The sequence below is a fragment of the Acomys minous genome (genome assembly GCF_964271855.1).
Source record: "Acomys minous genome assembly, chromosome: 2".
NCBI lineage: Eukaryota > Metazoa > Chordata > Mammalia > Rodentia > Muridae > Acomys > Acomys minous.
In genome coordinates this window covers 68310475-68325662 of record NC_140484.1, presented here as the reverse complement: position 1 = coordinate 68325662, position 15188 = coordinate 68310475, and the positions used below count along the sequence as shown (strand labels likewise).

The window sequence follows — 15188 nt, the reverse complement described above, 5'->3', positions numbered from 1 at the left end:
CTTGTTTCTTTTCCTGTGCGCTTCAACTCATCCAAAACCACCAGAAAAGTGTGAAGCATCGACTGGCTGGGAATAGTTGGGCGAGAGGCTGCAGGCAGTCATGTTTTCTGGCGTGCAGGCACAGATGCTTTCAAATGTGGAAGGATTGAGGTGGAGGGGCCCTGTGTGATTCAAAGCAGCTCCAAGCCCCGAGCTGCCTGAAGCTGTCTCCTCTTCTTCCCAGGGATGTTGGTGCAGTGGCCACTTAGTCTTTACTGGGAAAGGCGCGTTTTCGAATAAGATTTTGGGGGCGAGACGGTGCTCTCCAATTATCTGATCCTAGCAATTGCTTTCTTTCTCCATCTCAGAAAGAGCCCGGGGCCAGGCTCAGTCACGTTACCCTCAGTTCCTGAGACATATGCTCCGAAAATCTTTGCAGCAGAGGCCAGAGATTTGGGAGGACCAGAAAGGTCAGTGACACACCGGCTTTGGCAGCATGTGATGCCTTTCTTAGACAGATGCGTTGTTGACTTCACAAAGGATGATAGTAGTGCTTGTGTGTTTGAGAGTGTCTCAAGTAGCCCAGGCTAGCCCCACATCCATTAGGAAGTGGAGGATGACTTTGGATTTCCGACTCTCTGCTCTACTCCCCAAGTGCTGGGGTTAGAGGCATGTACCACAATACTAGGTTGACAGCAGGTTCTCTGTGTGAGCTCTTATATATGAGAGGAAACCGGGGTGATGGGACACACCAGTAGTCCCTATATGTTGATATAGGAAGCTGAGGCAGAAGAATTGTGAGTTTGGGTCTGAGTTACATTTAAGACCCTATCTGGGGTGTGTGGGGAGGTGGCACAAATAACCATTTCTAGCCCCTGTGCACTTTAGTAGTGTCTGTAATGACTCAGAGCAGTGTTGCTGCCAAAAGGGATGTTTACTTTCATTCGGGAGCTTCCACCTTTAAAAACAAAACAACCCCACTAACCTACAATTCGCACAGCATATAATTCACTCATTTAAAGTCTACATACACATACCCACACCCAGACACAAGGCACACAGGGACAGACACACACATGCACACAGACACAGACACATACATACAGTATAAGTCTTAGTGTATTTAGAGTTTTTTGGTGAAGGCCACAATCAGTTGCAGAACACTGTCACACCGCCCCCCCCAAATAAGCTCTGCAGCCCCTAGATGTCACACCCTAGTTCCCTATGCCCTTGGCATGGGCACCCACCAACCTAGTTTGATGTCTTTTTGAAGCTAATGGGTCAACACTGCTTTAATATCTGAAGCAAGCAGAGCTCATCACAGTGGAAGCCACACTCCACAGACATCTTCAGATAGGGAGGGTGGGGGGACAAATGCAACCACGTCACTCGAACCCTTTATTCTTCTCTCCAAGTGAGTGACTGCCACCTGTGGTCCTGCAGAAGCTGGTGTCTAAACTTATCCTTACAAGCAGAGGCAGGCAGATCGCTGTGAGTTCGAGGCCAGCCTGGTCTACAAAGAGAGTCCAGGACAGCCAGGGCTACCCAGAGAAACCCTGTCACCAAAACCAAAATATACATACAAATTGAGGTGCCGTGTGTGTGTGTATGTGTGTGTGTGTGTGTGTGTGTGTGTGAGAGAGAGAGAGAGAGAGAGAGAGAGAGAGAGAGAGAGAGAGAGAGACAGACAGACAGAGAGACAGACAGACAGACAGACAGAGACAGAGACAGAGACAGAGACAGACAGAAAGAGAGAGAGAGAGAGAATATGTGCTATAGTCTAAATTAGTACCTGTGTCCCGTCTCCTTCCAACAGCTGTGGATGTTTTGAAAATTATTTGATTCATATTTTCACATGCTGAAAGAATGCATGGTCACCTGTTTTTCGAGTCTCAACACTCCCCCAAGCTCTCAGCTGCGTCTGCTGCCCTGCATGGACCCACTCCCAGGACTCTGAGCCAGCACATGTGGCCTGAGCTGTACACACAGATCTCACTCAAACAATCGCCTGCAGCACTCGCTGGCGTGAATCTCTTGCATTCCAACTTTAGGTGTAGGAAAAATATTTGTGTGGCCAGGAAATCTCTTCTGCCCCACAAAAGACTGTCTCAACATTTCCTTCTCAGCGTTCACACGTAGGCACTTTATCATCTTCCTGGGGAAGTGCTGGGCCAGACACAGAGCAGGATGACAGATAGCTCATGGCTCATTGTTTTAACCACTTTTAACTGAAAATCGTATTTTCTGAATAAATATTAGAAATTAGGGTTTTGCCAGGTGTGGTGGTGCACGCCTTTAGTCCCAGCACTTGGGAGGCAGAGATAGGTGGATCGCTGTGAGCTCAAGGCCAGCCTGGTCTACAAAGCAAGTCCAGGACAGTCAAGGCTATACAGAGAAACCTTTGGTTTCGAAAAACCAAAAAAGAAAAAAAAAAAAAAAGAAAGAAAAGAAAGGAAAAGCCCCTCCCCCCCACCTAGCAAGCCCATTCCTACTGACTGATCACAAATGAGAAGAACACTTCCTCCTGCAAACCTGTGTGCCTCAGACAGTATATATGGCCCTGAGAAACTTCTGCCAAGGCTAGACGGTACGTGACAGGGGCAATAGGCATTGCATTTAAAGGTCAACACTAGCAGCTGTCTCTGGGAGAGAGTGGGTGGATGATGACAGAGGCTGTGTGATGAAAATCAAGGCCAGGACAATTCACCTCCTCCTCTGCTCCTCACTGGTTCCACAGGAAACCCGGTTGTCTGTAGGATGGTAACAACAGCAAGTACACCTGCTTCCCCCAAAGGACTGAAGGGGATAAGTGGCTCATGTACCACACTGACATAGCCTGGGCTTGGTGGGTTGGGCTTCTGTGGTTTTGTGCTAGGCTCTCCTAGTTTGATGAGCTCAGCCACCAAGCATCTCTCTCCAGTGTGGAGAAGATTGCTGGGATCTCCGCATGTGCACCCAAGCTGAACCTCCAATCTGCCAATTTCTGTTTTCCAGAAAGGAATTTAGTTTTGCAAGCTAAAATGTCTTGGAAGGCAGTTATGCCTACCACCACACCATCCTAAAATATCATAATGGCTGAGGAAAAAAACACTTTCTTACCTCCTACTCACCCAGAGCCCACAGTGATCTTGCCTGACACCAGCTAACTTTTCTTGAGATGGTTTTTTATTGGGGTGCTTTATGTACCTTTTTTATGTGTGTGTTCCCCATTGTATTTCAGCATCAAAATAGTGTTTCAGATCCAAAATAAGTTGCATATCCAATCAACCCCAAATTTCTACTCTCTTGTTAGGAGGTTAGGGGAGTTGCTCCCATGGAATCTATTGAGTTAAAACAATCTTGTGGGCTGGAGAGACGGCTCGGAGGTTAAGAGCACTGACTGTTCTTCCAGAGGTCCTGAGTTCAATTCCCAGCAACCACATGGTGGCTCACAACCATCTAAAATGAGATCTGGTGACTTCTTCTGGCCTGTTGGCTCATATACAGGCAGAATACTGTATAAATAATAAATAAATTAATATTTTTAAAAAATCTTGCTAATTTGGGATGATAGCACCTGTCATCTTCAGTATTGTAGGCAAGTGCTGGACTCCTGAGCTATAGCCAGTAGCTACTCTTATTTTCAGTAACTTAAAGTGTCACTTTTGTTCTTTTAGTGACAAAAGGAGAAGTTGAAAACCTGATCTCACATACCCATGTAGAAGTGGGTGCTATCTATCTATCTATCTATCTATCATCTGTCTATCTACCTACCAACCATCTATTTATTTATCTACCTATCATGTATTTATCTATATCTAACTATCTATCTAACTATCTGTCTCCCTCCCTCCTAGCTTACAATATCCGGTTGGCACTGTTGGTGACAAGCCAACTCAGACAGACTATTTGCAGAATATTTTTGTACATTGTGTAACCCTGATCTAGATAGAAGCCCGAGACACAGACGCTTCACGCTGAGGACTGATTTGATCTCTCACCACTGTAGATCCATCCTCCATGCTGGTGGAAATGGTTAGCAAGGCATTTTGTCCAATCATTAGCATGTTTTCTTTTTGAGACAGGGCCTCAATTGCGTAGCCCTGGCTGACCTGGAACTGATGTGTAGACCAGGGCTGGCCTTGAACTCATAGAGAGCTACTTGTCTGTGTCTTTGGAGTGCCAGGATTAAAGGTGTGCACCATCTTGTCTGGCTCAATTATTTGTGTGTCACTTTAAGAGGATCAAAACATGTTCCCAGATGCTTAGGCTGTTGGAGTATATTTAGGCTACTCACAAAGGACAGCTGGGTCGAAACATCGAGGGCTGAGCTGAGAGAGAGAGAAAGACAGCTGGCTGCTTGCCGAGGGAGCCCTGGCGGGACCTAAAAGCCACACAGGACAGCTTCTCCTCTTCCCTCCCACGCCATCTTCCCACGTGGTCTCTGATTCTTCCTTCTCTCTTCATCCCTTCTAAAATTACCAGCAGTGACACCAGGTTTCAAGTTAAGAATAAAGTTAGAGGATGTCACAGCCGTACAGATTAAGGAGGAAAAAAAAAAAGTTTCCAAACAGTTTTGTCAGCAGAGAAAGCAACAATAACAGCAGGCATGCACACATGCACGCATGTACGCATTCACACACACACATACATACACACACATATATACATACATACACATACACACACACACGCACACACACACACATACACACACACACCAGCAATATTCTTCTAACATGTCCTTCTGCTAGGAAGACAGACCTACTCATGTCTCTGTTGTCTGCCTTAGATGAGCTGCCTCGCACTTTTTGAGGGGGTGGCGGTGGTTCAAGACAAAGTCCTGCACTCCCTTTGTAGACCAGGCTGGCTTCAAACTCACAGCCACCCGCCTGCCTCTGCCTCCCTGAGTGCTAGAATTAAAGGCATGCGCCACCATGCTAGGCTTCTGACTGACTTTTTAATCCTCCATTTCCATAGCTATAAGGTACGACAATAAAACTAGCATCTTCTTGGTTGAAGTGGGGGGTGGGGTGGGGTGAGGTGTTAGGGGAAGGGGGTGGGGAGGTGGGGGAGTGGAGGGGTGGGAGGTGGGTGGGTGGGGGGGTTAAGGGATGTTTTCAGGACAAGGCAGGGTATGCAGTGCGAACTTTTTGTAACCGGCGGCTGCTACTCACCTATAGGAACATGGGTCACAGGAACAGGAACCTAGCCTCTCTCTGGTCACATGCCTCTGCTGCTAGCCGCCCACTGGGATCCACTCACCCTGCCTCCGCCCACACAGAGCTCGGCCATGGACTTTGAACATAGATCAAAACGTACTTAGGAAACCAAAGACGGGCAGGCAGGGAGGATCGTTGTCACCGCGGCCCTCAGTCACGGTGAGCAGTCCTATAAAAGAGTCCAGGAGCCCTGTCCCGTGTAGCCTTCATATTCTCAGGCATTTGTGTTTCACAATGAAAACCAATGTCTTAAGCGACTAATCTGCCCTTTGAAGAAGGTGCCACGTCTCTTTATGAGCCGCCAGCCTCCTCAGAGGCTGAGGTGGGAACACACGTACCCTGACTAAGGGCTCCTCCCTCTTTGCAGCCCTTCTGCCGTGCTCCCTGCCTGCACTACACCTGGATCCAGTGCAGGGGTGACAGCTTTCCTTTACTGGAAAGGCCAGAGATAGTCTTAGGGCAAGGTGGTCATTTTCCAAATTGCATGTGGCCAGGTTGACAGCTCCTCTTGTAGCCTTTCATTATTGACAACAAGGGAAGCTATGCTCAGGCTTGAGGTCAGCCTTGACACAGGAGGAAGGTTTAGGAAATGGATTTTAATACAATGCCTGGTTGGTGCTGGAATAAAACCGAGAGCATTCTTGTCAGGTCTCTTATTACTAAGAGGAAACTGAGGCTCCGAATAGGGAAAGCCTGGGTATATGGTATTCCTCCTGCATGGGTGGTCAGGGCTTACGTCTCACACACCTGTTGGAGTTCAGGTGTTCGATTCTTCTTCTCCGCTACCCTTTCCTTCCAGCTGCCTAGTTCTGCGAGTGGTGAAGGCCAGGGCCTCCTCAGGCACGCTAGGGAAGCCACCTACCGGAGCCACATGTCACCCTGGGAACGAACGCGTGGCTGTAAGATATGAGGTAGAGTGGGACCTGAGATTTCGGTGCTACCCCAGTCATGCAGGCCAGCGGGAAGGGTCCTACTGTACTGATCTAAGAAGGATGCTGGGTCCGAGATCCTGGCTTTGCTTGCTGACCACACACTCGGGCCTGCAGACCTGCCTTCCTGTGAATTGTTGGCACTGTAAGGCAGTCCGAGGTCATCTGGGCAGCCAGCACTGAACAGCAGCACTCTGTTTGTCATTTGGGCAGCAGCACCAAACGGGAACCCTCTTTGCCTACACATCTCCATGTGTCTGCACCTGCCACATGGGTGCTTCTTGCTGGTTCTAGAGAGAGCCAGAATGGGCATCTGTGCTGTTTTTCAGTTAGTGTTTCTGTGTTGTTTTTGTCCTGAGAGACTTGGCAGGGTCAGGGGGAAAAAAAAAAGCTTAATGTGCAAGATCAAGAGGCCCCAGCCCACAGCAGCTTGATGTGGATTTTTGTTTTCTTTTTCCTCTCTCTCCACCCGCGCCCCCCCCCCCCCCCCCAAGTCTCATCCATTTGGCATTTAGTGTGCATCCCAGGCTACTCTCAAACCCATGGGAATCCTACTACCTCAGCCGCTCCAAGTACTTGGATTACAAAAGTGATCCACTGTGCCCTTTCTTTTTTTTAATGCTTCTCAGTTATCTGGTGTTAAATACTTTAGCAGCCCATCGAGGCACACGGAGATAGCTGAACATTTTTCTGTTTTCAGAGAAAGCACTGGAATGGGTTCAGTTACTGCTTTGCTTAATGTCTTTCAAGTTTTCAAGGCCAGCGTGAGGGGGTTGGGATAAAAATATCAGTAACGGTCCTCAGCAGAATGTTCTAGAAGGCACTCTGGTGTATGGTGGCTCGTCCGGTCAGTACTGACTTCTGAGGCCAGATGCCCCATCTCTGAGGAGGACAGCAGGCTGCTGCAGGTGCTTCAGGTAGCCAGGGAGAGTACAGGACATGAGGCTGTGGAAGAAATCAGGCTGGATGCAAGCTCAGCTTCCACTCTCAGCCCCCAGCCCTCATGTTGGGAGGTGACAAGAATGCACCAAACCCCAGTTGTTTTACAGATGAACAGAACTGGCTATCTCTTTTAGTAAGAAAGGAGTGTTGAGGGACTGAAGAGATGGCTCAGAAGTTAAGAGCACTGGCTGTTCCTCCAGAGGTCCTGAGTTCAATTCCCAGCAACCACATGGTGGCTCATAACCATCTATAATGTGATTTGATGTCCTCTTTTGGCCTGTAAGTGTATGTGAAGGCCTAATAAATAAATATATCTTAAAAGACAAGAAAGGAATGTTAAGGTGGGAAGCAGGTGAGCAAGACACAAAGCACACTGCCCAAAGTCGGCTCACAGCAAACAGTGACTGTTGCGATAACAGAGCAGAGACCATTAGCTCCCGCAGGCTGTGTGGAGAACTGTGAACTGTGAGCATCTCATGGACAGTGGGGTTCCCACAGCCGACTCTGCGGTTACCTCTTGAGTGTGCACCAGCTGCAGGCTGAGAACGAGAGGCCAGCGTCTGTCCCATCAGGGAAGCACTGAGATGGATGTTCAGGGTATCCTGGGCACAGGCCCCTCCCTTGGAAGGACACACAGGCAGGCAGTCTCACTGCAGCTGGGTGGTGCATGCGGTTTCTGAGGCCTTGCCTGGATCTCAGCTGAGAAGTCAGCCCCAGGTACCTGTGTGCTCCCCAGGTCCCCTCTATAGAGGAGAGTGCATCCTCCACCTGCCTGGGCTGCAGCAACTTTACACACAGGTTGGGAAGTTGGATGTCAGGGCCCTCAGCTCTTGGTCTAGTCACGGCCACGTGGACAGACAGCGGTTCTTGGCCTCTAGCCAAGAGGATATGCCACGTTCATATTTCTTAAGGAACTCAGGCTTGCAGGGCCTGGATCTTGGTTACCTAGCACCTGATACTCTGTGTGACTCCCTAAGTCTGCTGAATAATTAAAGGCAACCAGCTACCGGGAGAATGTGGGGTCAGGGCAGACTTCAGAGGCAACCAGGCCTGCTGCTAACCTCTTCCAGCCTACGCAAGTTCTTGAGTCCTGCTTCCTCATCCAGAACAATGTGTGTCACTTGTGACCTCAGAGAACGACTAGGCAGATTATACAAAAGTAAACATACATTGAGGCTAGTGAGTTAGATCAGAGGGTAAAGATACTTGTTGCTAACCTAATGACCTAGGCCCACATGGTTAAAGGAGAGAACCAACACCTGCCAGCTGCCCTGTGATCTCTACATACGCACACATACATGATAAATAAATAAAGTATAATAAAAATAGCAGGTATAAATATCCTATCAGAGTTCCTGTGTGACCCTGTAAGCACCTAAATATCACAGGTTATTTTCATTATATTATTTTATCATCATCATCATCATCATTTGGATTGATGATAATACTATTAAGGTACATGAGTAAAGTTGTAAAGACTGTATTTTCACCCAGTGGCCAAGAGAAACCTGCTGAAGTTCACACGTGTCTGCTCTGCATTCCCTGGAATGTGCTTGTTCCCTCCCATTGCACCAACTACCCCATCCTGTAGCCATAGCCTTCAGTGTTGTAATGTTGTACTGGAGGCAAGGTCAAACCATCTGGCCCTCGTGGAGAACGCATTCCCTTCCTAGTGGAAACCAGGGCTTTGGGGTTAACCTCTCACCATGAGTGGCTGCAAAAGGCTGCAAGCTAACATTAGTGGGTGAGCCAGGGCGCGGTGGCGCGAAGCGAGCCCCGGGCTCCTTAACTATCTTGGCAGGATACACAGAGCTGCCAGCCCACCCAGGCCTCCCTAGGGTGAGAAGTAGAAAGTATCTGGACCTGCTGCCTGCTGAACACCTGGCAGATGACCAAGCAGTGGGTAGGAAATAGTCATGTCCGGAACTGGCAGATAGGATCTGGGGGAGGGGAGGGATGCCAAGCCTGGGCTTGAGGTCTCACACCTAGGCCAGACTGCCTTATCAGACCCTCTATGGAGAATATCTTGAAGATTCCTCTCTGGCTTCTGCACGTGGTAGTAAGGATGCTAGCCTTTGCAATGGAAGTCAGTTCATGACTGGCTCAGCCAGCCATTCATCCTAAAGCTAGACGGATCTCCAGGGACCTTCCGCCTCCTCATTTTTACAGATAGGATACCTGAAACCCAGCGAGGGTTTCAGACTTCTCTGAGCCTTTCAGGGTACCACTTATCCAACTGTCATTGGATGTGATTCTTTAGCTGCAGGCCTGCTGGCACTGCAGCAGGCAGGTCACTCCTTTGCCACAGGGGGAACACCATAGGAGCACTAGGGAGCACCATAGGAGCTGATGTTCTGGACTGGTAGTTTATCCAGGGTAATCTTGACAAGCTGCTCCTGTTGGTTCACTATGGCTTTTTGTAAAATAAGGAGGCTGGAGTCTCCATGCTCTGCAGCTGGCTCTCCTTCGCCATGGCTAGTCGCTTTTGCGGAAGAGGATCGCAGGCAGGCAATATCGAAGTGCGTGCAGAGCCTCTAATTTACAGCGATGTGGGGAATATGTGGAATGCTGACAGGGGAGGAGAGTTTCGCTTAGAGCCCACCAGGGAAAAGCTCTGCTGAAACCTGAGCTTCGTCTCTGGGCCCGCAAGTCTGCAAGCAGTCCATTGAGGAAGTCTCAACGGACATGGCTGTCTGGGTCAAGTTTCTCTGTGAGCACTGGGGCCGTGGATCCCTCAGAGACACTGTGCTGTTTCTCAAAGGTCACTGCAGGGCTTGGTTTGGTTTTGCCTGGCGATGAGAAACGTATCTGTTAGAAACCACCAAGCCCCACCTAGGACCAGTATTTATGCCTTTCAGCTTCATGTCGTAGCATCTGTGGACGGGACTCTGGGCAAATGAGACCTAGAAATGACCCCAGATGGGGAAAATCTCTTTTCCTTTGCAGTTTGTATGTGGGAGCTAGGGATGGTGCAAATAGGAAGTCTGCTTTTAAAGGCTAGGTAAGGTCATGTATGTCCGTTCTTCGAAGTCTGTCTCCCTTTGGTAGGGCAGCATGGAGCAATGTCAAAGGGCTGAGGTGGGTTCAGACTTGAAGGAAGTAGGAGATCTAGTGGGTCTGAGATGCTGGACAGAGCCACACACTCCCATCTCATGCATGTGTGCATGTGTGCATGTGTGTGGGGGGGGGAAGAGAGGGAAGGAAGGAGGGGGAGGGGGGAGGGAGGGAGAGAGAATGTGGTATACATATGGGATATATATACATATGTGGAGGCCAGAGGAAGGCGTTATGTGTCCTCTCTCTCGCTACCTTATCCCTCTGAGGCAGGGTCTCTCCCTGAACCTGGAGCTCACAGCTTTGCACTTTTCAGCTAGGCTGGCAGCCAGCAAGCCCTAAGGCTCTCCCTATGTTGGCTTCCCACAGTGCTGGGGTTACAGACACATGTGAGCCTATTCCTGGCTCGTTACAAGGGTGCTGGGGTGCAAACTGGTCCTCGTGGTTGTACAACAAGTGCTCTAAGCCATCTGTCCCTCTGCCCTCGAATTTTGCTGACCCTTCTACCTGCCGGCCTGGAGGGAACCACATGCTACTTTAAGATGGTCGATGCCTGACAGAGGAGGCTCCTGGGAAGCTCCTGTTTCTCCAGCTATCCAGAAATCCCCTTAGTCCTTGCTCACATAGAGTCCTTTTAGCAGCCTGGCTCCAATTTGAAGGCAGGGGCCACTGTGCCCTGGTTTGTTGAGCGTCATTTCATCCTCGGACAAAGAGATGGGGTGTTTTGAGCTGGATAGATGTGGGCCCAAACCTGTCACTTATTCATGGTTGGACAGTTGTCTCTTAGTCTCTTCTGGTCTATTTCTTCAACTCTAAAATGAGTATAAAATTGGTACCTACCTTGTGAGGATTCAGTATCATGATGTGGGAACAGCTTGCTCAGGGCTGGCCCAGGCACAAGTTCTTGGGATGTATGTCACTGTGAGAGAGTGAGCCTTCCAGGGACAAGGACCATGCTGGACCCCTAACCTTTGGCACAATGAATTACACACAGTAGGCCCTCCACAGATGCTTGTAGAATGCCATGTCTCGCTAGCAGATACAGTGTGTCTGGATCCTCCATCAACAAGAGAAAAACCTGTTGGCCAAGCTAGTTCAACAAACTGTAATGGTTAGAAGGCATTCACTCATTAGTGACCCAGCCATTCACACTTCTTACACAAGGGGCTTGGTCTGGGCAAAGTCTCTCACGTTCATCATCGCTGCCATTTTGGCCTGGCTAACTGTTGTGAGAGGATCACTTAAAATATGTGAGAGGTGGGACCTGGAGAGACGGCTCCATGGTTAAGAGCACCGTCTGCTCTTCCAGATGTCCTGAGTTCAATTCTCAGCAACCACACAGCCATCTAATATCGGATTGGATGTCCTCTTCTGATGTGCATGAAGACAGAGTATTTATATGCATAAAGTGCATAGATAAATTGAAAAGGGAACTTCAGGGGCACTCTGAGTGTCTCAGAGTGCCCATCCATCTTTTGTTTAAAAAAAAGAAAAGAAAAGAAAAGAAAAGAAAAGAAAAGGTGGTGAGAGGCATGGAAATGTGGTAGTAGTACAAGTCAGCCCATTTCACAAACGATGCCTGACAGGCAATGGTCCCAAGGTCCTGGGAGAGTGTGAACTCTGTGATAGCCTGAGGCCTTAAGTGTGATCTCCAGCACCCATGTGAAAAACCTTGTAACGCCAGCACTGGGAAGACAAAGATAGGCTGGTTCACACTGATTCCTAGCACTGACTGGCCAGCCAGCCTAGCCTCATTGGTGATCCCCAGGCCCAGGAACGCAGTGGACTGGGCTGGAGAGATGGCCAAGTGGCTGAAAGCATTTACTCCTCCTCTAGAGAACCCAAGCTCAGTTCCTAATATCCCTTCTCAGACAGCTCACAGCCACCCGGAACTCCAGTTCCAAGAGGATCTGCTGCCTCTGGCTTCCGGGGTCACCTGCATTCATGTGCACATAGCCATGCACAGTTATACATACATATATTAAGAATAATAAGAATAGCTGGGTTGTGGCAGCGGCACACACCTTTAATCCCAGCACTTGGGAGGCAGAAGCAGGTGGATCTCTGAGTTCGAGGCCAGCCTGGTTTACAGAGTGAGTCCAGGACAGCCAGGGCTGCACGGAGAAACCTGTCTCAAAAATAAATAGTGATGATGATGATGATGATGATGATGAATAAAAAACATACAAGGTGGACAGCACCTGGGAAACAATACCTGAGGTTGACCTTTGGTCTCCACATGCATATACCTGCACATATATGTGCATATTCCCCTAAAGTCTCTGAGGGGGCCAAATTGTTCCCTGCAGAACCACAGGTCAGAGTTCTGAGGCCTGAGACCTGGCTCCTTAGGTTAGGAGCATGTCCTGGGAGCTTGAAGAAATTCAGTGTCTCAGGCCCTCTTAGTGGTCTCTGTATTTTATTTAGCAAGGTACTGAGTGACTTTTCACCCAAAGAACATTGCTACCCGTGTGCCACCCTTATCTTTGCTGCACACTGACATATTCCGAGGAACTTCTGAAAAATGCTGGGGCAAGGGCTCTATGACACTGTATTTGCCTAGTAAGCCCAAAGCCCTGGGGTCAATTAAAAAAAAAAAAGCACCTAAAACCCCAAGGGTGATGCCTACCTCTCGGCCTCAGGGTCTCTGATTTAACTGACATAGTTCATGCAGGATGTGAAAGACTTTCACTGTTCCAGCTGTGTCTGCCTAATAGTCTTTAGATGGTTATTATTTAGCAGAAGATGAGATGGTATGCCGTATCCCTATGAGGAATGCACTGGAACCTGCCTCCCCTCAGTCCTGTCCGGCCCTCAGAGTGTCTTATTTCTCATCATTGCCCCGAAAGCACATGAACATTTGATTCTGTTTCCTGGAGAAAGCTTTTTGTCTGCCAAGGAAGACAGAACGGCTTTTGCCTTCTGTTTAGTCAGAGATATGTTGAACAACGTTTATTCTGGGCTGAGTTCAAGAACAAGAAGAGCACTGTAGCCCTGTGGGGGCTGGGGGTCAGCACCTCAGTACTATGCTTATGTTAACCGTGGCCCTGTGGGGGCTGGGGTCAGCACCTCAGCTTATGCTATAGCAGCACAGGTGTGAAGTAAGTGCTATGGACTTCACGTGCCCACAAGGAAAACTCACTGACCACACCTAGAACTTTCCAACAGAAAGCTGCCATCGAGGGCATCTCTCTTTTCTCTGTGTATTTTGGGTTTAAGGCTGGCAGTTCATCTTAACATGGGTGGAGGCGATGGCTAAATTTTTTAGAAGGCCTGAAGGAATCTGTGTCTCTGCCCTTCATCCAAGTGCTGGTGTGGCAGTTGAGGAATGTGCCTTGCTGCTTAACAACGCTCTAGGGAATGCGAGGCCTTAGATGCCCAGGCAGTGATTGGTTCTAGAGAAAGTAAGAAGTTCCTTCAAGTACGATAGTGAAGTGGACACTGTGTGAGGGCCTAGCCCTTACTGCCTGGAGGAGAGCATGCCTGTCCTGGGTTTGTTCCGATGTGCTCCTCTCTAGGTCTGCAGAGAAGTTACAAAGAATCCCATCATATCCGTGGCCGTGGGCTTGGGGAGGAACTCCAGCTCTGTGTGGCCTTGTAAAGTCATCACTCTAAAGCCTGGCTCCTCCTGTGCCAACTAAGGGTCATGGCCATGCTTCCCACAGGCTCGGGTGTGAATTAAAGGAGAGAAGAGGCGTAACTACTCCCAGAGAGCGTTGGTTACAAAGTCAGTGCCCACAAAGCTCACCCGATACCAGGGCCTGGAAGATGTCTCTGCCACTGGAGCAGCTCTTGCTATGTAAACAAGAAGACCCAACTTGGAATCTTCATTGGTGGTGCAACCCTGTGCTGGAGGGTGAAGGCAGGTCAATCACTCCCTGAAAGTTGGGGGCCAACCAATTTAGCCAAATCCATGGATTTTATGTTCAGCAAGAGACCTTGACTTAGTAAACACAGTTAACAGTGACCGAGGAAGACACACACACACACACACACACACACACACACACACACACACACACGGTGTAGGCAACATTTTTTTTTTAAAGACAGGATTTCTCTGTGTAGATCTGGCTTTGTAGACCAGGCTGGCCTCGAACTCACAGCGATGGATGGGACTACAGGCGTGTGCCACCACGCCCGGCAGATGTGCAGCATTTTTAGAGGGGAGAAAAAGTTTGCTTTGCTTTCCGGCGCCAGGAGATTCCATCATTGTGGGGAGCACATAACAGCAGGCAGAGAGGGCGCAGTGGCAGGAGCAGGAGCAGGCGGCTGGCTTGTCACGCTGCCTGATGCTTAGGCAGCAGAGGGTAAACAGGAAGTGGGGGCTGGATGGTTCGCTTCTTCAATGAAGCTGCAGCTCCTGAAGACTCAAGCCTTTCCAGATGGGACTCCAGCCTTTGAGGTCTCAGCCTTTGGCCAGCTGCCTCCGTACTTTTAGGCCTGTGGTGAGGGAGCGGATTATGGAGCAAAACTGATCACTTCATGGCTAGGAAGTAACTTGCTTGATAGAAACAGCGTTGCCGCGGGAGAGGAGATGCTGAGAGCCGTTGGTGCTGCTGAAGGCTTAGCCTTGAAAGGCTCCCAACCACTTCACCGTGTAGCATGCATTCAGCTTGTCTCTGCGAGTTGCCAAAAATTTGAGGGTGCCAGCATGGCTCAACAACCACATTCAGTGTCTCATTTAAAATCCAAGGAAAGGTGGGCGGTGGTGGCACATGCCTTTAATCCCAGCACTCCGGTAGGCGGAGCTATATGAGTTCGAGGCCAGCCTGCTGCTCTCTAGTTCCAGGACAGCCAGGGCTACATAAAGAAGTCTGTTTCAGACCCTTCCTCTCCACAAAAAACAAACAAACAAACAAACAATCAAAAGCAAACTCCTAGCTGTAAACAATGGTTTCAAAGACTTCTCTACTTCATAGTTAGCTCTGGCCATATCAATGCGCTGTTTCTTGATTTCTGTGTCAGCCAGCTCTCCATTGCTATATAACGGACAGTTCCAGGGGAGGAGGCCACAAAGATGGGGAAGGTATGGCAACAGGCAGCAGGAGCAGGAAACTGACTGTTCACATGTTCTCTCTAC

General features: G+C 49.1%; 1 protein-coding gene across 15 annotated transcripts in view; it reads left to right on the top strand.

The window, feature by feature from the left end:
- Window positions 1-15188, top strand: part of TACC2 (transforming acidic coiled-coil containing protein 2) — a 217279-nt gene that overhangs the window by 72630 nt on the left and 129461 nt on the right. For 12 of the 15 annotated variants that reach the window (XM_084772662.1, XM_084772666.1, XM_084772668.1 and 9 more), the window contains one exon: window positions 348-449. The exons of the other annotated variants lie outside the window; for them this stretch is intronic. In XM_084772662.1, coding sequence (XP_084628788.1) covers window positions 348-449 — 102 coding nt within the window. The remainder of the gene's footprint in view (window positions 1-347; window positions 450-15188) is intronic. 15 annotated transcript variants of the gene reach the window in all.